The sequence below is a fragment of the Porites lutea genome, chromosome 1 (genome assembly GCF_958299795.1).
Source record: "Porites lutea chromosome 1, jaPorLute2.1, whole genome shotgun sequence".
Taxonomy (NCBI): Eukaryota; Metazoa; Cnidaria; class Anthozoa; order Scleractinia; family Poritidae; genus Porites; species Porites lutea.
In genome coordinates, this window is record NC_133201.1 from 51,495,916 (window position 1) to 51,518,431 (window position 22,516).

General features: G+C 41.1%; 1 protein-coding gene across 2 annotated transcripts in view; it reads right to left on the bottom strand.

The window, feature by feature from the left end:
- The window catches only part of LOC140921292 (uncharacterized), a 40,668-nt gene that overhangs the window by 3,293 nt on the left and 14,859 nt on the right, over positions 1–22,516 (bottom strand). Inside the window, exons 9-25 of one of the 2 annotated variants that reach the window (XM_073371293.1) lie at positions 19,883–20,085; positions 19,005–19,127; positions 18,070–18,118; positions 17,067–17,119; positions 16,149–16,266; positions 15,324–15,400; positions 14,033–14,070; positions 13,294–13,367; positions 12,367–12,466; positions 11,006–11,122; positions 10,761–10,874; positions 9,916–10,008; positions 9,340–9,430; positions 8,841–9,016; positions 7,692–7,757; positions 5,713–5,800; positions 4,062–4,130 (exon numbers count right to left, since the gene is read on the bottom strand). In XM_073371293.1, the coding sequence (XP_073227394.1) occupies positions 4,062–4,130; positions 5,713–5,800; positions 7,692–7,757; positions 8,841–9,016; positions 9,340–9,430; positions 9,916–10,008; positions 10,761–10,874; positions 11,006–11,122; positions 12,367–12,466; positions 13,294–13,367; positions 14,033–14,070; positions 15,324–15,400; positions 16,149–16,266; positions 17,067–17,119; positions 18,070–18,118; positions 19,005–19,127; positions 19,883–20,085 (1,649 nt within the window). Of the gene's footprint in view, positions 1–4,061; positions 4,131–5,712; positions 5,801–7,691; positions 7,758–8,840; positions 9,017–9,339; positions 9,431–9,915; positions 10,009–10,760; positions 10,875–11,005; positions 11,123–12,366; positions 12,467–13,293; positions 13,368–14,032; positions 14,071–15,323; positions 15,401–16,148; positions 16,267–17,066; positions 17,120–18,069; positions 18,119–19,004; positions 19,128–19,876; positions 20,086–22,516 lie in introns of both variants that reach the window. The other variant, XM_073371285.1, reaches the window with a different exon arrangement.

The following is a 22,516-nucleotide window of genomic DNA, read 5'->3' on the forward strand; positions in this document are numbered from 1 at the left end:
TCGTCAAAAGAACTCGCTTGGAATTTGGATACCGTTTGACATAAGGTTCCAGAAAATACTAAACAGGCGAATAGTAGTAGCTTTTCGACATATGAATAATAATGAATAATCCAAAAACGTAGAGAACATTCGAGAAAGTCACGGAACGTATGAAAGCAACTTTACTACGTAAAGCTCAACAACGACAAAACGTCTTTGTGCAGCATTTTGTAACTTTAAATTCATCATAAAACAGTTCGAAAGGAGCGCTCACTCGTGAAATGTTTTTCAACACTCGAAAAGAAATTTCGTGTCTCTGCTCTGCTACGTAATATCCTCTATTTATTCCTCGAGTAAATTAAAGACTAAACTCGAAGTGATCTGAAGATATCACCAAGTAGTCCGGTCTCATTTCGTGAATAACCGAAACAAGCCGAAACGTCACGAACTTGCGCGCCCAATCTTGTTTCGAAACTAGTGCATGATTTCATCACTATTTTTCATACCTCGAACTACCTTGGGTCGCAGTAGCGCAATCGGCGAATCCCTCAACTTAGAGTCTCCTCTGATCTGACGGGTCACACAGGTGAGTCGGTTCAAACCCCGGGAAAGCCAAAATAATAATTCTTTCTTCCTCGAAAAAGTTAAAGAGTAAATCAAAGAAGTCGAAGTGACCTCGAAATATCTCGAACTAATTCGGCTCTCACTTCGTCAAATAGCCGAATAAAACCGAAAACCTACGGACTTTGCGCGCCCAATCTTGCCCCAAAAATGTCAACTTTGATACATTCCTGAGCGTCGCGAATCTTTTACTTCGCGCTCCGCCGAAGCAAAAAATTGAATGTTATCGACAGACCAAAATAATTAGTAACAAGCAATAACTAATCCTAAGCAGTATGCGGTTTGGATATTCCGAAAATCGCGTTGCTATTTCGTAAACAAGACCAGATCGGCTTTAGTCTAAGCATTTTATTTTTTACTTCAGCCACTAGTCGAGGAGTAGTCCTCATGGCGTTCCATTAGTGGTTTTGCTGTTTTCATAGATTCTGACATGATGTCGATTCAAACCCCCCTGGAGAGGAGGCGGGTGTACTCCATAGTGACGTATGTAAGGAGGCTCCACCCAGAAGGGGTACCTTTTTCAGGGTTCAGGAATATAAAAAGGTAAGAATTTCACAAGTATATGAAAGAGTAGGCAAATCTGCACCCTCAGAAAGTTATATTAAACTGAAAGTTTCCAGTCGGCGTGCATTTCTTTGGTGAACGAACCGGACAAGTATGGCGTGACAAGAGCGGTCGTGTATGAAGCACGAAAAGAACTCAATAGATGCTGTTCGCCTAATAGGCACAATAATACCAAGTATTTTTGTGCCCAATCAGGAGCCAGCATTTGCTTAACCATTTGTAAAAGACCCGGTGAGAATCGGTACCCAGGGGCTTTTCCGCCCGTGTTTGAAACTTTCGTCGTGCCTTTCTCCCGTCCCAACTGACTACCCCTAAGTCTCCGAGGATGGGAAATCTGTTATTTAGGTCTGTAAAAGGACCTTAAAGGGCTAACAAATGCTTCTAACGGTCGTGAAAAAGACAATAAATTTCCTGGTTTAGTGATTTATTCATATTTGAAAGACGGTGTATGTACAGCAGATCTAAACTAAGTATGTGAAAGGGGTACTATTTGTCAATAGCAGGTATACGAAAGGGATACATTCTGTCAAAAATGGTACATAAAACTGAAGTTAAGGCGTTGGATCTGGGGTCGGAGCCTCCCCGTATGAAGCTTTGTTGAGTGCCCCTTTGCCCGAATTCAATCAAGCGCTATCGACTCTATCTTGCATTTCTTCCCCGGCAATCTCGCTCAGATTGGATCAGCGTGGTGTATACACAGGCATTAGCCATGACCTTTTGTACTTGTTTCGGCAAAAGCCAGTGTCATTTCACTGTGCATACAAAGCGCAGAAAATAATAAACCTTTTGGTCCTGTTGGCTTAGGGGAGGAGTAGGTTGGCAGTTTCCAAGAAACGTTTACGGTTTGGTCCTCCCCCGCCCTCGTCGTGCTTCACTCGCACAGCGAGCTGTTCTCGCGCTTGTCCCCGCTCGCTTGAAAAACGATCTGAGAACTTCAATCTGAGGAATTGAGTATTTGATTATTCAAGCTCCATCTTGAACAAGTTACTATTGTCAAGCTGGGGCAACGTAAATCCCTTAGTCGCTACGCTGGAAATAAAAAGAGAACAAAACAATTTCCGAAAAAATCTCACGATAGTTTGTGTTACTTGACAGAGATGACCACTAGAGACTCTTTCTTTGCTCCAAAAAATTTCCCGCCTTTGACAAAAGTCAGATCTCTAATGAACGACAACGTTTCTTCAACAAACTCTTTGTCCTCAGTATTACGAAAATTTTCCGTTTGCGTCAAGAAGTCGAGTAGCAGATTTCCTTCGGTTGAATGCGGATCAAAGACCTCGGTGACATCAATTGAATATTCTTGGTCATGAACCTCAATCTTCCATCCGTTTTTGTTGGCAATCTGGATCATTTTATCAACTACATCGTAAATCTCACTGCCCACATGCCACTGCAGTTTTTGCTGCAGTTTTGACACAACGCTACAAATAAGACCTCGCCTGGAGGCGATACAGATTATTTTTCCTTTACCGCTAAGTTCTTTTTCAAAACAATGCAGTAGAGCTTTCTCGATGTCTACATAATATATGCTGTGTATGAAATGCACGATGTCGAAACTGAGGGGTTCTCTGTGGCTTTCTTGATACTCTTCAAAGGACTGCTGACAGATTTCAAAGGCCACTTTGCCATCGTTTAGCGGTCTTGGTAGATTTTCAATAGCTGCTCTGTACAGATCACATGAATATAAGTTGGGGTCAATGGCACGGTTGAAGATCTTGACACTGTGGCCTAGGTCTGTCTTCATCAATTCTTCCTTGATCACTTTCAGGACAAACAAATCTGCCTGCCCATTTCCACTCCCGATGCTTAAAACATTCAAGCTTTGTTCCTTGACAATTTTCTTCTCATTAATCAATGGCGGTATACGCAATTGTATAAGGTCATTAATCTTCTCAGTTTGCCCTGATTTATCTAAAAACACGCGATGACTTTTAGAGTAAGGGCTACCACTGTTTGCAAAGAGGGACGATCCCATTTTCTGCTGGTGTGTATGTTTTTGTTCTTGAAAAGGCGACCGGTATTTTAAGAAAGGCAGGGACCGATCGTTTGCTCCGCGTCAGCAGAGATTATTCAAAAGTCAACACGACGAATGCGGCCAAGGTTCAGAGGAGGCCGATAAGGGGGTGACATCGATGTCACGCATCGACGACAAACCTCTTTAGCTTGCATGTTTTGTTTACCAATAGAGGTCCCAGGGGAACTTGACCCTTTGTCTTTCATCAATTATGTGTAGGCATGCACGTGAACAAGACGAAATTTGAAAGAAAAAGTTCTCTAGAATATTATCACATGACCTGTCCTGGGAAAACAAAACATACACGCTAAAGAGTTTTATTCGGGACAAATTAATTGTTCTTTGACGCATGATTGACGACCAAAATTCAACGCCTATTTATAAACTTTCAGAGTGCTCAAAGGTCACAAAATAATTTTCAGACATTTTCGGATACGTTCGGAAGTCTTCGGAAGACGCTGGGATCCGGACGCCACGTTTACCAGCACGCACTACAGAAAAGAAAAATTGTGAGGACTGGGTCTCAGGTCTCCTGGTAAAACGTGGTCAAAAACAAAACCAACGTTGAACGAAATCTCAAACAGACGTACTCACACTTAAACGTTTTTCTTTTTCTCACACACAACTGGGAACCATGCCAAGTCGACGGCGACACACCCCGAAAAGGCAAATGCAATGGACTATAGATATCGCTTTTTTAAGAATTTACCATACCGTAAAATTTTCCGCTGGAATAAAATACTTGCAGCGTCTTAGTTGCTTCAATATCCACGAGCTGTTGAAAGCTTTCGGTGTACTTTACCTTACAATGGATTACAACCGACGGAAAGCACCCTAAATATCATTCTGTTTTAAAACTGCATATCAAAGAGAGATTCCTCACCTCGAAGAAGCGTTCCATGTACTGCAACACGTATACCCCACAATCACAGAAGTTATCCTGCACAGGGACCTAAGAGTGGGGCAAGACGGTGTAAAATCAAGAATTAAAGGAACTGTTTCACAAAATTTAACAACATTCAGACAGTGGGAGCTCCTACCGAAATGAGTGACAAATAAAAATAACCACGGGGTTTGGAATTCGGTGATCTTTGGCTTCGCCAGGTTACAAACGAAGCAATTGAAACCAAGATGGCTGCCCGTAAAGAACAGTTAGCGCTCGATCTCGAAGATCTTTCGGAAAACTGTCAACAGTTTAAGTGGAATAAAGCTCCAAAAAAATACAGATTGCCTAAATTTTTCCGCTGGTTATGAGCGTTCACCAGTTTTCAGGTCATTAACAACTAAGCCAAGAAACACCAAGGCGAGCACTTCCTACTATCTCCGAGGCTTAGAGGCTAGAGCGCCCAAGCGGCATTCTGGGTTCCAATCTTGTCAGGGGACTCAGCACTCTGCGAGCAGAGCTTTCTATTATCTTCTTCTTAACCAAGGAGAAGGAAAGAACGCTCTTCGACGCAGCCTGAAATTCTGAACTAATCAATCTCGATACTCGTCAAATTGGTTTTTTGAGTGTGAGTATGCGTTTATTGTAATACTGAAGGTTAAAACTGAGGCTGTTGTTCTAAGCGCAAGGCTATTAGGCCTGGGTTCGAATTTGCATCCAAGCAACATGCAGCACATGCGCAACAAAGACCTTACTCGATTCATGCAGAGTCTTTCTCGAGCACGCCAAAATCGGGCAAGCGAAAGAAAGGCACGGATAGTATGGTAGGGACTCACCACCAGCAACATGATGAGTATTACAAGTCTGTATTAAGTCCATTTTCCCCCGGCTTGTGCTCTTGGACACACGTGTAAACGGGGATAACACAAGTAAAAGAATAGCCACAAGTAATAATTTGGTCCAAGTCATGCAAATCTTCCTCGTCCTAAGCTCCACTTAAATGTTATCTCAATTTAATGAGGCCCCATCCACACTAGCCTGATGCTCAGACGTCCGAGGTCCCTTCGCTTCTTTCCCTCTCCGATGGTGATCCCTCTATGGTACAACCGCTCTGATTGGTGAAAATTGACAATGGCTCTGACGTCATGAACACGACTTCGCACAGAGTAGGACCGCGAACGACCTCGGACGTCTGAGCATCAGGCTACATCCACTCGAATCCGGACATTTTGAAACCAGAAATTTTGTTACACGCATTCGTGTGCACAGAGCCCTTATAACCACTCTGGAGAGCGGCTCATGTGAGCTGATTCACTGGTTTTCGCGTGTACAGAAGCCAAAGTCGATTCGTTTAAAAAAATGCAGCTTCAAACATGTCCGGAATCACGTAGGCGTGGCCTTAATCTTTTCCACCTACCCCTCCCTTAAGCCAACACTAACACTTACTTCTCACTTAGAGCAAAATGTTGGCTTAGGGGAGGGGTAGGTGGGCAGTTTCCCAGAAAAGTATGATGATCCACAAATTTGTCATTGCGGAAAATTGGTGTTTTCGTACTCTGCCAGAGTCTGACAACACAAATAACAATCGGAAACAACAGCTACTGAATTACACTTGTAAAGTTTTATTAAATTGAGCCCAGATTCAACACACCTTAGGGTGGTTTCCCTTGACGTTATCTTTGTTGAACTCTCTAGGCTCACACTGTTTTTTTCTTTCTTTCCATTCACATGCTAGGTAGCTGGTGACAATTCAAGTAAAAAGCAAATCAGTAAAAACTTCTAACGTGTTTAAAACGATCACTAGAGAATTCAAAGAGGGCTAACGTGCCCACCGCGGCGACGGAAGCGAAACTAGGGCGTTTGAGACCCCACAAGAGTCTGGACAAATTTTTTAACGGACAAAAAACTTGCACGGATCCGCCTTTCGTTTACACGGGATCCGCGGAACTGTGCAAGTTTTTTACCTGATCAGGAGTAGGTCAAAATTTTAAAGCGGTACAGTTCCACTTTTACACGGATTCGTGTTAACACGTAAACCGGACAATTTTTTCACAGTTTGCGAGGCAAAAGCCTGGAGCCTAGTTAAAAAAAACGAGGAAGGAAAAAAACAATGCTGACACTGTCAAAAACTTGCACGGACTCGTGTAAACAGTACTGTAACAGAATTTACACGGTTACGTGTAAACGCGTTGCAAAGGTAAAAAATTCGTCCGATCGAAAATTTGGACCAGTGTAAAAAGAGTCAAAAGTCAAGAGTCAAATATGGCACGACGGCGACGACAACTCAAAAATGCAATAGGATTAAATTAGCAAAACAATAACTTTGCACGTGCAGGGTTTGGTGAACTAAAACCCAGTCCTCACTCCTGAATTTTCACTTCAAGCTCAGCGGGTTCCAGTCCTTGCTCCTACCTATTTACTTCCGGTACGGTCAAAATACCTCAGTGTTAACTGCAACAAAGTGTGGCACAGAATCTATCCGATATGTGACGCTCCAATTTCGAGATCGGCGCGGCGCAGCTTTGCTCAGTCACAAAAATCTAACCGAAATCACCGTCCGTTCTTGTGTGTTATGGCAGCGCAGGAGCTAAGCGGTATACTGTGAACATAGCCTTAAACTTCCGCATTGCCGTCGCTGTCGTGGTTACGTAAGCTTCCTTAAGATGGCAGGAAGGAGACGGCAAAAAGTCCTTTTGCGCGTTCATCACAATGGCGCCAATGCAAGGCTACGACGTTAGCGTGGAACGGAAAATTTTTCTGTCTTTTTCTGTACTTGCATAGGCACGGTCCTTTAGAATTTAAAAGTAAACGACTCGGAATTTTTCCTAAAGTTGATAAATTGATCACGTTAAAATGACCATGAAAATGTTTGAAAGACGCGAATACACTTATGACCTGTTAGTGACGTTTTCAATGTGGTTGCCTGTTTTTTTTTTTTCCGTAGAAAAGAAACATTGCTTTATACGTCACCGCGATGCCGGCAAAGTAATTGTTCGAAGCTTTTCTGCGAAAACTAAGAGGTCTTCGCCAATCAGCCGAGATTACAACAGATTATTTACAGTTGTGCACGTAGTTTCTCCACCCTTTGAACAACTGTACGGGCGGAGTCGACCTTTTTCTGTGCAAAAACCTCTGCCTTTTCATGGGTGTAATACCGAAAAAAAGAGAAATACCAATTATTTTGTAGAGTTCTTCCTTCCCTTGTAGGAGGCAGCGTGACCGAGTGGTCAGCGCGTCGGACTCGCAATCCGGCGGTCCCGGGTTCGAGTCCCGCTCTGGCCACTTACTGCATTTGTTCTTGGCCGTCCCGAGTTCTAATCCTCGGCCACACTTGCAAATATCCAACTGGTTGCCTCCTGCCAGTTGGGGTTTTTAATCCTGTTATGCTGTATGGCAATTATTTGTTTCTAAGTATTTGATTGGAGTGCCTGTAAACTAGCTGGATAAGGTAAGTGCACTTTTCACTATAAACAAGCCTTTAAACCTTTTTCAAACCTCCCCCCCCCCCCCCCAGCCCTTAATAAATTAATCTGATTTAATTTTCGATTATGATTCAGTTACAGCAAATCATCCACACTGGTACTCAAAAAGAAATTGACGTTAGAAAATTGACCACAGACAGAGACTTACTTTCTAAGATTCATCATGCACCTATTTCTTTGGCATCCCAGTGAATCAAACACCAAAATGCAAGGTCTGTAGGAGGAAGCAGAGAATTTTTTTTGTGTTAAATAATCATACGTTAGCTGGGGTCACAACAGATAAGAAGCCAGAGGTTTTCTTAGTGTTTCTTGTTGTTGGGAAACTATTGTTGGCTTGCCTGTGTTTTGTGGTGTAGGTATTATTAATTATCTTTCTCTCTTTTGTACTACGTCATCATTTAAAATCCGCAACACCAAGGAATTACAGGTTTCCTCGCACACGCCTAAAACAATGGATAACAGATTGTGCGTGCTGCCCAGAACAAAGCCTGGTTTGTTTCCACTGTCTTCTTCACTGGAGGTTAAAAGAAACTGGGAGAGCTGGGTTCATCACTCGTTCTCCCCACTCCCCCCTCGGGCGATGTTGTGCCAAAAAAGTACTTACTTGCATCGACTGTATCTACATTGCTTGAAATTCAACATTGTTCAGGGTGGGAAGGAAGACTATTATTATACGTTAACTGCCCTAACACATTTGACCTCTACTGTATAGTGTAAGGACAGTCGCGTCTGGCGGTTTAGAGGTTAAGTAAAAAACTCCTGCTTAATCTTAAGTTTGTAAACGCAATAGGCCAGGGTGCAAGGTTTGTTCAGTATCACGTAATTTTTCTAGATAACAAACTCGGCTCCATACACCCAGGTGCATATGTTATGGTTTAGTTTTATCCTTAAATTCTATCTCCCGTCGTTTTTGGGTATGGTAATGTATGATAATGAGTCTGGACTAGCGGAAGGTAAAACATAAACCAAGAATAAATTTGAAACACAACATATAAACGAGTACTTGAGACACGTTTGCGACAAACAGACGACCAGGAGACCATTTTCTCCGCCATTTGCCAAGTTTACCGCCTACTTTTTTCAACGTAAAGGGCAGTGTTTTTGGGTCCATGAAAAAGCGTAAGTTAGAACTGTCCTTTTTTTGTCGCTGTAAACAATCGCATGGCTATCTATGAGGTTTGCCGTAAACGTGCTCCTTAATCTTCTAAAGCTAAGCAAATTCCTACTGTGTGTGGTGACAGAACCATGACTGAAGCACCATAACTAAACAACGACGCTATAAACAAAAATAGCTTACTGTGATTTGATGCTCTGTTTGGGCAAGCTACTTTTTCTTCTGTTCTTACTGAGTGATTTGGATTGAAGACTTGTAAGTGTCGGTAACTCCAAATCATCATCGTCATCGACATCGTTATTATTATCGTTCTCTGATTCCTTTTCCGTGACAGCGTCGGATTCTGAATCTTTTTTCTGCTGTTGATTCGTAAAGGAAAATGTTTACAACAAATACGAGGATCTTAGAACTGTAGCTTTAGGGGGTAAGCTGTTTGTCAAACCTTGCCGAAAGTACTGAAAAATCAGCCTGGTCCCGAGGCCGTTCGCGGCTCGGTCAATCTTGGACTCTACCGTGAGCTGCATGTGACGTCACCGAGAGACTCGGTTGCCCTTTCCCAGTCTTCGCGCGGAAAACGGGGCAAGAGAAAACGCCAAGGGACTAGGCTGTTGAAAAAAATGCTTTAAAATGTGTGGAGAATTTTTAAAGGCTGTGGTTAGGATAGTGGAATACTCCAAGATACCTGGGTTTCTTCATCTTCATCTAGGATTTCGTTTATATAAGTTGGTTCAGTGTGTCCTGCAAAACAGATGACTGCCAGGTACCAATGGGAACTGAAATATGAAACCAATAGAATTAAACAAAGCCGGGAAATTGGCAATCCCCTAAAATTCAAGGACTTTTCACGACTGTGCGAGCCCTGTCTATGGGAGAAAAGGTCCAACAAACCAGTCCCAAAGTGCAATTCGAACCAAAAATATATAAACGGCAAACTGATCCTGACGGCAAAGCGACGAAGAAGTAAACAACGAAACTATGGTACAACAAAAAATATTTCAATAAGGTTGCCCGATATATAATGCTTCCTCAGGGGCTATAAGAAAAAATAATAGACGCAATGATGATCTAGTATCACAGTAACCTCAAAATGGCCAAGCAACAGGAGTTATAATGTTTTCACATACACATCACATTATCACATCCAGACTGTTTCGTTTCTTTACCTTAGGGTAAACAGGGTTGAATTGGGCTTTTTCCTTCATGCATAAATATGAAAAGAAACTGGAAACTCTTCTTCTAATACAGAAGGATAGCAAACCTTTCATTGATAGGAAGAAACACAAAATCTTTCTCAAATATGTCGACATTTTTCGTCCATGTTCGTACTTGGGAATGCATTCGGTCAGGTGTGCTAGAGACCAAACAACAGGAAATAAAAATCAGGTTTAAACGCTGGGTATTTCTACTTTCTCTACATTTCCAAAAATTCCAGTAATGATTATTAGAATACGCAAATTATACGTGGAGAAATAATTAATTCATCAAGGATTAAAGTTAAGTTTAGTTAATTTAAGCCATGTCACACAAGTTTAGTTCGAGAAGCTAATAAGAATTAAATCCAAAAGTCGCAAGTACTGAGTAGACTGTGTAATTTTATACTCTTCGCTTGCAACATTTAAGATACTATCACAATCAAAACTCATTTCCGAGTTGCCTCTAACCTCTTTTTCAAAACGAGGCTAAATAGGAAGACATGAAAATGGCTTTTAATTTTCATGCAAATTAAACCCATTTTACAAGTCACGTTTTGCACTTGGCCTCGTTGTAAAAGTGAGGGTTATGGAAGGCGGATATAGACTACCGGGGAGGGAGAGCGCAAAACACCCTTTCAAAGCAAAATGACACAAGGACACAATCTAGTCCATCAGGATGAAAAAAGACAACTAATGTGCTCTGCCCTTCAACCTTCCGGGTGGAAAATTTTACAGAATTTAGAAGAAAGAAATTTAACATCAGAAAGCTTGCAAAAAAATTATCGAGGTGCAGATGAGATTCGAACTCATGACAAATGATAACTAACTGCATGTGGGGTAAATAACTATGGTAAACAAGGATGCAGTAAATAGTAACAAAGGTGGTCTACTGATGGATGGGCACATTTACCTGGGGAAACTGTCTGAATCTTTTTTATTTTTCTGTGTGAGCCGTTTGTAAAAGAACGAGCTTAGAATATGAGTACGAGCTTTGTCTTCCGGTTTAAGTTTCTCGAACACATACCTGAAATAAGAACACAGTAGCATTAGGAAAAGTTAAAACACAGTGTTTTGTGAGCGGTTAAGACTCTCCGAACTCTCGATAGAAAGGTCAAAATTGACGCATCGTTACCACCTAAACAGATGTCAACTTACTTGAGGTAGAAATCAATGATGACATCGTTAAGGAATTCTCCTGGAGCAAGACAAGGGATATCCTCAGAGGTAACTGTAATCCCGCCTGGCTGGGGAGGGGCTGGATAAACTATCAGTCTGAAAAGCAAAATACATAATTATTGCCTTGTTAGCTTAAGCAGAATGTGAATTGAGACCTTTACATTCGCAGACAAAACTTCAACTGGGGTTTTTCCGCGTCTTCTTAAAAAAAGACACTCACCCCGGAAAGCTTCATTGTACTTTTAGTCACAGGGTAAGAAAGATTATTTTATTGAAGTCGGTTAAGCCCTCTCCCGATCGCATGATGATAAATCTTCTAAACATTTGATAACTTGTTTCAGCCACTGCGATATCTCGTTAAAACTCGTAGTAGAATGATGAAGACTATCACGATTTCCCGCCAAAATGACGCAGATTCACGCGCGAACTCTTCTTAGTATTGAGGACCCATTGAGAGAAATTTCGTCCTCGTAGTCGTGCTCATCTAAGGGACGGACCATTGGAAAACGTATGGGGGGAGGGGGGGGGGGGAAGCGGGCGAAGTACAAAAAAAATTCGCGCAAGGGAAAATTAAATGAAAAAAAATACTTGCACCCCAATTAATCCTAAACAATATTCATGCTATGGCCTAAAAAAAATTCATACAAGGAATTTGATAACGAAAAAAAATTCCTGCGGCTCGAAAATTCCCCTTCCCCCCCCATAACTTTTCTAATGGTCCGTCCCTAAAGAATCTTAAGCTAGGCAATGCCTTGGGTATCTACCCAGCCCCTGGATAACCTGTAGTTTATAAGGTGCATTTTTGGGCGAGCGAGAAATCGGTATTTCTTAATTTATTTGCAGTCGCCAACTTTTGTTTTGGAATGCCGAGGAAGACTGGGAAGAGTGAAAGCGGGGCTTATATCATTATGGTGGTGCATAAAGAACACTTGTCGCCCCTTCCCTACCTCTTGTGAGTAAATCCTAGTTGCCACGCGCCCCAGAAAATTCCTTCATCCTAGGCTAGCCCTCACACTGAATATCGCCACTATGGTTACCACCTCAGGTAGGTAGCCGTTACACTGACTGAATCGGTACCATTGAAGGAAAAAAGGAAGGTTTTCTGGGGCGCTGGACATCTTCGAACTAACTTACAAAACCGCTGGAAGGCTGCTAAAACAGACGGCTACAAAACCGCTCGAAAAGACTAAAGTTTCTTGCGGTGACAAAACTACACATTCCACAAAAGCCTGAGCGCTCCGTTGTCCGAAAGGGGCTGTTGAACTCTCTTTAAATTAGTGACATTGTCATTATACTACATGAATTTCTTCAAGTAACATAAATCAAGAGGAAAAAAATACTTTTCTACGGCGTTAGCTGCTGCTTGTTTGCTGCCGCTTGTTCTTGTGTTATATGTCCTGGAACGAGTGGTCATGGAAGTGGAAGATGTTTCACTAGGCGCTACAATGAAATGAAAACAATATCATCACAAAAAAGAACACTTACTTATTTATTTTTACTTCCTTACGTTCGCCAATTGTGGCGGGGTAACTTCATCAGCGCACGACGCTAACTACTGCGGGCCCGTAACAGCCCTGACCCCGGTGAGAGATAGTACCTCCCCTGCTGTTTACAAACAACAGTGCGGGTTCTTTTACGTCCCTTCGCAATTGATACGAAAGGATGAAAGAAACGTCGCCACCCAATGGCACGAACACGAGACAAAGTCTTAAATCATAGCCGGCAAGATCTCACCAGTTTTTTAACGACTCTGGTTATTGGTCCGGCCGGGATTTGACTCACGCCCTTCCGCTTGGCAGACCGGCGCTCTCCCAACCTAGCTAAGCAGGCGGCGGTCATTTGATGGGGTAAATGAAACAGCAAATTTTCTTGCGTTAACAGCTTAGCATAGGGACCGAAGGCAAGAAGCCATCCTTATTATTAGAAACGAAAAAATAGAAAAGTTATGGAAAGTCCTTGCGAGGTACAAAAAATATTCGTGCAAGGGAAAATCTTATGAAAAAAAATCATGCACGCTTAGTAGCCCTTTAAGATGTTCCTAAACTGGCCTAAAAAAATTAATGCATAAGAAATGTTAAGGAAAAAAATTCATGCGGCTACCCGCCCCCCCTTCCCCCACCTTCCCATAACTTTTCCAACGTACCCTAGATCAAGAGAGGTAAGCTCGTGTCGTTATGAGTAGAAAAAGACATCAGTTTGAACTATGGAAATCTAACTACACAACCAAAAGAAGTACAATAGCAAAGACAACAATTCTATTTCCGTACATTGCTCTTTTTCCTTGGCTGCTGATGCTGATGTGGAAGCTTTGAAAGATTTGATTCTCTCCACCTCTTTTAAGCTGCAAATAAACCAGAAATTCCAAATGAGGAAGGACACTAACAACGCAAATAACACTTTTGATTCGGGTTCGAGGGGGGGGGGCTGGATAGCGCTTCGTGACAGGAGCTTGAGATGAAAGGCGAAAGGGGAAATTCGAGCGCTCGAGGGCGCGAACAGTTCAAGCACGAGATACGTGCAAGGAGTTTCTTTCCCGGGGTTCTGCCTCTCGCGAAAATCGAGTTGTTGGGTGTAAGAGCTTTTCTTTCCCATTCAAGCACATGCCATGTAGAATAAGGATGAAGACAAAGAGCAACTGAGTTAGCTGCTTGCCCTTAAAAATAACATTACGTTCGGCATTATTGTTTTAGTACTGGAGAGATGGAAAATAACTGACATCAAACTGTTTCCTTTCAAATGCCTTACAGGCACTACGATAAAACGTTCAACAAATAAGTCTTGTTTCAAAATCAGCCCCTTTCAACTAATTGAAAATGATTAATGAAACCAAAGTTAATAAAATAAGAATCATTAACTACAAAGGCTGAAAGACAATAAGTTGCGCTTATAGAAGTGTACCAAAAAAAGAGTTAGCTAGAGTTAAATAAGCAGTTTTTAAACTTATTACTTCGAAATTTAATGTTATGACTATTTCTAAGTTGCTAGACGTCGTCACTTTCCAGTCACCTTAACTCAGCAAAATCTTTGGACAACTTTTCTGACACCTGAAAGACAAGATAAACGTGAAACACATTTTTAACTCTTATACTGTCAGGCACAAATGTTTTTTAATTTGCTAGTTATTCTCACTGGGGAAAACGCGCACAAAAGCCTACATTAACCTTCTGAGCGTGGTCCTGGGAAATACACGGCATATCCACAGACCTTGTTCTTCAGTTAAAAGAGCAGCATGCATGATTATTCAGCCATTTCTAGTAAAGTTTAGGTCTTGGTACCCTCGCTAGCAGTTCTCGCCACACCCTCCTCCCCGCAACGATAGCGCATAGTCTCTTCTGGTCTACTGACTCGCAAAGTCTCGAGCCGATATTCCCATATATTTTGCATTTAGGTTCATTTGGCCTTGTGTGTGGGTGTTCTTGGTTAGTATACGTTACTTCCAGACTGTAGCTGTATGAAATCATGGAATTTTTTAGTTTTAACTGTAACCTGTAACATCTGTAACAAATGTCGTAACGGTGGACCGAGGAGGAGTGTGATAATCAACTTATTATCCCGGTTGTTCAAATGTTGGATAGCACTATCCACTATCATCACTATCGAGCAGATAAGAATTAGGGAATCCAGTTGCCTTATCAACTGGATAGAGATTTATCCATTCAGGGCTTGTAGCCTTTTTGAACAAAAAAAATTCAAGGACTTTTCAAGGACTTTCAAGAACACATTTCCCATTTTTCAAGGAATCCATTCAGTGCAAAAAAGAGCCTTGAGTCTCGTTTAGCTCTTCCACAACATGAGTAATTTTATCCCGAAGGTCTTTCTGTGTTTGCTCCTTTGGAGTTCTACTTCAGCTATAAAGTTAGTATTGAAATTCAACGGCTTTCCAGCACCGACTGCAATTTACAAGGCTTTGAATTTTCATTTTAAAATTTAAGGGCTTTTAAGGTGCGCGCGAGCCCTGTCCATCATGTAGCGTTATCCTAGAACATGCGTTTTCCCCGTAGCTACATATAATTCTGAGGCGTGGTTACAATGTTGTCGGTCGTTTGTCAGTTAAGCCGTAATGTTATTGGCTATGAAGTCTCGAAATGTCATTGGTGCGATTCGATCCGTCTTTTGTCCTGGTTAAACAGTCGTTCATTGTTAGTACAATATACTTAGTTTATACTTAGTTATAGTCGTTGTCAGTTTTGCTTGAGTGCGTTAATTGGTCATTTGTACGGTGCCGGTAACTGTTGACTACGATTCAGTGGAAACTAACTTGCTGACTTCATTAAATGTGAACCACACCCAAGCTTACCCAATCCATTAGATCGTGAATAATTTCTTTCGTGACGCGTTCACTGACTTCAAGGATTATGTCCCTTTCTGATGCCACTATAAGACAAGCATGTTGCTTCTGTTAAGACTCCTGAAAGCCTCCAGGGGTGCGCCCGTTGTATAAAACCTAACGTTAGTCATAACTGCTTGTGTCTGGGGCTTAACTGATGAAAGTTACGCTCTTTAGTCCGACCTTAAAATTTATGCATCTCTCTCTTATCATCAGAGGCCTGTTTCACGCGACGCATCCGTAAAATGTGACCTGATGTAATACAGCAAAGTTAAATTTGAAACAATGCTGGCCAACGATTTTGATTGTAGTGCGGGGGAAGCCTAGGTAAGTTGTAGAGCTTGAAGACTCTATAGGGATCAGATCGCTGATATTCATTGTGTAACTCAGCGTGGTTTTGTATCTAGGCCGTCTTTGCTTACTTGTTACAAAAGTGTGTACTATCAACTGAAAAAACACAGATGTCCAAGAGATTAGTGGAACTCTTGGTCAGTGTCACAGTTCACGAATGAAATTCTCTTATTTTGTGTGGAACTTCTTCATTACACAGATTTAGGACATTTGTATTTTTTCAGTCAACAACTTCCAGTGGTTGACGATTGCCTTAATTTTTTAACGGACGACATATATCTCCCAAATTTAATCAGCGTACATGAGATAGCTGTGAAGAATCAACCAGCGCATGTTATCTACTCACAATTGGAGAAATAATTATTCTGAATGCTCTGCAGTTAAATTTGACAACAGGACTTGAGTCTAGCATTGCTACAAGAGAATAAATACAGCATACTGTACCAGCACTTCCTGGATTAAGAAATGCCGAACCCTTGAAAGGAAACTTATGCATCAGTTTAAGAGCAAAGCCAGGTGTAACTCCCAGCACGATCACGTCTGGATCTTGACCACGACTGATCTGCAGAAAAGGAAATCAATAAGTTTCTTTTATTTCATGCTTTAGAAAATTTATGCAGTTCCACGTATAAGCAGGGATGTTCTCCGCTTTTACCTTAAAAAGTCAAATGTGACCTCTCACGCGAAAGCGTTCCTTACAATATCCGTTCGAACGACTGAACGTACGGTAAGCGAAGGGATAAAAAAAGGATAGCGAAGAACAAACGGCAGAAGGCATGAAGATATATTTGAACGACTGAGATAAAACGGATGAACGGCTAGCGAAAACGTTTTAACAGATGCGGTCGAACGGATGAATGGCTGGAAAAATATGTTTTTGTTCAAAATAATGATTGAGTACACTATTTTGACATTGCCGGCTGGAGACAGGGCCGTTATTTCTAAAGTCACCCGGACCAAGCAAACGTTCACACACGCGTTTACTGTGAAGTAAAAAAATCCTTCCCAATAGACAGTAGCAGCTTGTAACCCTAGACATCTTGGGACAAACAAGTGACCCCTACATGATATGTTGGTGAGTATTCCAAAGCTATACTGACTGTAGTTCAACGAACACTTTAACTTTGGAAATTCATCGACATGTACGATGTATTTTGTCTTACAAGACAAGTATTAAAAGGCTTGTTTCCATTTGATGGTTGTTATTGCCACGTTCGCTGAAAAAATTCCAGTGATCCGAACGATTACATTTTCACTTAGCTTTCAAGACCCTTTCCCTTTGGCACTTCTAAAGAACTCGCTACCAATCGGATTTGGGAATAAGTTTTACATGTACACTGTACCACTGATGTTCTGTTTTACCTTGAGTGAAGTCAGGTCTTTTCCTGAGATGGTTAGCAATACATTTTTACTTCCTAAAAGAAAAAAAATAACAAAGCGTTGTAATTTAAGTTACCAGTGCGATATCAGGAGTGATAAGAGATTTTATTAATAGCCAAGGTTATGGAGCAAAGGAGTAAAGCAAGTCAGTTTACATCTTGCCCCAAGCGTAGCCGGCAAGAAAAAAAATAATGGACGAGCGGGATAAATAAATGAATAATAATTATTAATTAATAAATTACAGTATTTGTTAATCAATTTATTTGCCTTATTAATTCACTGTAATAATAAGATAAGCTTGAATCTATAAAGAATTTACACAAGTTGTCTTGTTATAATTATACAGTGTATATAGCTGGAAATTTTTTCCCCACACCGCGCGCTCTCATTGATTACTTCGAGGTCACATGACATATAACAAACTATTTCCCGCCAAAATCTCTGAACGGGCAACATTGCAAAATCTATGACGTCAGACAGCAACAGTGCACTCTTATCCGTGAATGATGACCGAAGACCGCCGTTACAGCGAGGTTTAATCAATTTCCAGCTTCAAAATTTCCAGCGTTTATTACAGTACTTCTGTAATTTGAATTCCCCACAAAAGCTTCACTAGCCTGATAGCAAAATCCACCAGCCCGGGGTTATTGGACACAACTTTCTTTCAACGCTGAAGGTGGAAACTTCAATTTCACAGTTAACTGTAACTATATGTATTACTACAGCTTCCAAAACATGCTTCACTGCCACCACCTAACATACCAAGTACAGTCGAACCTCGTTAATGCGGACACTAAGGGGGCCATAGAAAGTGTCCATATTAACTGGGTGTCCGTATAAAGCTGGTCGAATCTAGAGAAAATGTAAGCGCTTTTTTTTTCCAGGGACAAAGCAAATTGCCCATAATAATGAGCCGTCCATAAAGTGGGGTTTTGGGGTGTAACATGTTTGTAGTTCTCATCTTGTAGCTTCAGTGTGTACTTACCACAATCAACACTAAGTTTGATCTCATCAGAACGGCCATTTGCTGTGATCTAAATAGAAAAGTAATATGTAAATGACAGGAAACCTCCTCCCTGACAGTTTTGAAATTTGTGTTGCACAGCAGAAAACGGCCAATTCAAGGCCTTTAAGACCGGCTATAGACACCCAACTTTTCATTGAATTATATGTGAAATACAAACTTGTAAACGTTCCCTGTCTGCCATTCTTTCCCCTTAGTTTAGCAAGATATTTTGAATTTGTACTGGCTTTCTTCCAAAGCCATACTTTCCCATACCCTGCGAGTAGAGGTTTTTCTCTTGCATGGCTTTTAGCGTTTACGAAGTCGTTCACGTCGCTTGTCAGTCGCGTAGTTGGATGCGACTGTCAAGAGACGCAATTAAAGTTTAATTAAAGCATGTTTAGGAATTATTATATAACAAATGATTAATCCTTTCACACCCTCATGACTTTATGGTGAGATTGATTTGATATTCTAACTCAGGGTGCAGAGAAAGTCAGTTTTACAGCTTGCCATTCGGATAAGCTCTAGCTAGCATGTGCTAGCTCAAAAGTCATTTCAACTAGCTTGAAAAAAAGTTGATGACCAATATTGTTTACAGTTCTTCTGTAATAATTGAATTCCCAAAAAGACTTCACTTGTCGGTCGAGTCAATTTAAAAGAGAATTCACTAGCCCGATAGCAAAATAACTAGCCCTGGGCTATCGAACACTACTTTCTCCGCACACTGTAGCTTTTGAATCTCTGGATGAAATCTCACGGTGTTACCAGTCAAATGAAATCTCTCGGGTGGAACTTTTGCACGATGCCATTTACTTCTTAGGATTTTCCAAAAAAAAATTCAAATTTTGCGATTTTTTGTAACTTTTGGTACTATTAGAAGCAAGAGGGTAATGGTAAGTTGCAATTGACAAAACCTTGAGAGGTTCCACTGCCGTACAAGCCAAGGTACCAAGATGGACTTCCTGACCAATCATGATTTGTAATTCAAGGTCATCTCTATTGTATACGCCTCCCTTTTTCTTGGACTGCTGTTCCTCCTAAGATCCACGTAAAAGAGACTGATCAGTTAAGATAACTAAATGTGTTTTCTAAAGACAAGACGCTGAAGATGGTCCTCGCTTCATTTTGCATTTTGCAAGGTTCTTACTGTGTTAATAAAATATTAAATATCTTTAATTTTACAATAACTGAGTAAATCCTTGTGCGCTGGTTGGTCCAGAGCTATGGTCTATGAGAGTATAGACCATGGAAATCACGTAACATTTTCCGAGAAACCTCGCAGGAAACTAAAAAAAATGTTATTGTAAAAATCAAATCGACCATAGAAATGACGCCATAAAATGTTCAAAACTTTGAAGTGAAACCTCTCGCCTGCAGCTCGTGGTTCCACTTGAGTTTTGAACATTTTATAACGACATCTCTATGGTCTATAAAAGTGTAGACCGTGGGAAATTGTGGTCGATTAGTCCTATTTTTAATTTTATTATTATTAAATCCCTTTCACACCCAAGGTGACACAATCAGGTAAAACTTATAAAACATTTAGATGGGGCTTTAAAAAAGCCCAGTCATCTAGGAAAAGCAGATATTTGTGTAAATTGCACATAATAGAACGTCCAAACGCTCATGATCAGATTGCATTCTGTGCATTCCACTCATTCTTTAATAGTGGAAGTTCAAATGAACGCTGGCTACATACAATGCACAGTAATAGCAACTTGGAGATTAGGATTGTGGGCTCCTTTGGTCACCAGCAATTGTATGAACACATCATCCTCCAAATTACGTGTACCTCTAAAAGTGGTGCTTTTCGTTTGCCTGATTTTTCTGCTGATTCCGATTCTGCAGGGCTTTCCATGGAGTTTTCATTTGGTGACTCAGGTACAAGAGTAACACTGTCACTGCGTAAAAGAGAATCTTTTGCATCTGACTGAGAGCTCTCCTCTACTGTCAGCTCCGGTGCTTCCTCTGTCTTGGGTTCCGAGTTTTCAGTTCCTGGGAAAGAGTTTCAAGTGGTTGATTAGCTTTGTATTAACCACTGCATCGCTAAACGGAGGTTGGTTGCCTGGAGCATCCAGGGACTTCCACTTTTGGTAGCCAGTACCTACAATCGACGACAAAATTGTTGAGACATTCTACTTAACTAGGGTAACTTCGGACAACAAAAGAATCCGCACCCCTCCCGTGTCCCCTCCATTCAAAGTTGGGGTGTTTGTTGTTTTCTATAGGTAGCTAGAACAAGGGCACAACATTGCACGGAGGGGATGGGGGAGGAAAGCAATATTTCCTCCTTTTGAAGTTAATAAAACGTAAAAAAAGCCCAGTTTTGGGCGAAGTGTCTCAACTCATTTTGTCGCCGATTGTCTGAATCGAAATCTACGCGCTGTTGTCTTATTAGCATCGGTTAGGAGACGTTAACTAGTTGAGATTACTATATTCACCGGGTCGTTTTTCAGAAGATAGATAAAATACCCATATAATCCCTTTCCTGTGTTTTTCGAGGGAAAATTAATTTTGACAATCCTTGTACTCGGTAGTGTTTTCAAGTAATTACGCAGCATACCCACGAACCGAATGGTTGATTTTCCTCTAGTAACTAAGTGTGATCGGTAGGAATCGATGGCAGATAATATATTGTATTGGAAATATCCCTAGTAAGTTCAAAGTGTTTATTCGAAGTTTGGCTATTTGATAAGGGTGTGATGGATGATAAAATAGCCACGATTGCTATGCGCAGGAGAATTTTCAGGAAAAATGTTCCAACTTCTAACGCACAGCAAAGCTGCATAGCATCGCTAAATCTGTGTAGAAGATTCGTTGCCCATATACCCATAAGGGTCTTTGAAGAATGTACTTTACAGTAGAAACTATGAGGTCAGGGGGAGACTGGCCACGAGTAACCACGAGTAACCAACTTTGTTCTTAAAAGGTAATCAGATTAAATTTCTTTTATACTCATCGTGGTTACTCGTGGTTACTCGTAAAAATTCCTCCTAAAGAGCAATTTTAGCCATTATAACTACTTTAATGCCTAGAAATCTATTAAGTTTTCTATCCTTTTCACTTTTTTCTTTGTTTCGATGCGCTTCGATAAAGGAGAGAATAAGAAATCGTGCGCGACGCGCCACATCGCACGACGTCAAGGCACGGTTAAGCGTGACACGAAATGTCACGCACTGTTAAATAACGAAATCGCCTTATTCTAATTGTTCTAAAATAGGTATGATGAAGTCGAACACAACAAATAAAAAGCCACCGGGGGTCTTACATCACAGCATAAAGAAAGAAATTCAATTAACTTTCTAAAGGACGAACGGCCACTTTTGAGATTCAGACAATCGGCGACAAAATTGTTGAGACATTCTACTTAACTAGGGTAACTTCGGACAACAAAAGAATCCGCACCCCTCCCCTGTCCCCTCCATTCAAAGTTGGGGTGTTTGTTGTTTTCTATAGGTCGCTAGAACAAGGGCACAACATTGCACGGAGGGGATGGGGGAGGAAAGCAATATTTCCTCCTTTTGAAGTTAATAAAACGTAAAAAAGCCCAGTTTTGGGCGAAGTGTCTCAACTCATTTTGTCGCCGATTGTAGATTGGATTACCCCATGGTTGGTACAGCCATGAGCCCCCCACAAAAAGGAAACAAAAACAGGCACCCATGACACTGAAAAATATAAGCGGAGAAAGAGCCATAGGCAGAGGGGGGGGGGGGGGGGGGGAGGGGGGCGGAAGAAGATGGCTTACAAAAATTTTGTGCCATGGCCGATGCAGCACAAAGGAAAATCTCCATGCCACTGAATCACATGAAGGTTGTACAGGAGTAGCAAACAACTGGGCATGTGCATGTTGAATGACCCCAGACCTCTGGACCTCTGGCAGTAAGGTGCTCTTAGTTGTTAACTCATCTAAATTGCCTTTATGTACATTTAAAAACATGTCGTCTCATCTAGGGGTAACCTGGACAGTACCACATGGTACAAATGGTACATGCTGTGTCCTTTAAAGTCAAAAAAGGACAACAGGAATCCAGATCCTAGAAGAGGTTTTACATTTTAATTTTAAAACCAAAGATGGAATAATAATGATAATAATAATAATAACGAATATTTATACAGGATAGCCCTTAAGTGCAAGAGCACTGTTATCAAAGGAGTCCTGTCATAATAACATAATATGAGGATAAAAACTAAAAAAAAGATAAGAATGACTACGCAACTAACTAACTACACTATACAAAAACTTGATCTAAAGACTCCCTAAATAGTACCCTACAGCTAATTTGCTTGATTTTTAAAGGTAAAGAATTAAAAGCTGAAGCGCCTAAAAAGTAAAAACTTTTCCGAGCAAAGTCAAGTTTCACTTTCGGCAAAGCAGTGGTGGTCCCGCTGTTCCTCGTATTAAAATCGTGGATTAAAAGATTAAAAT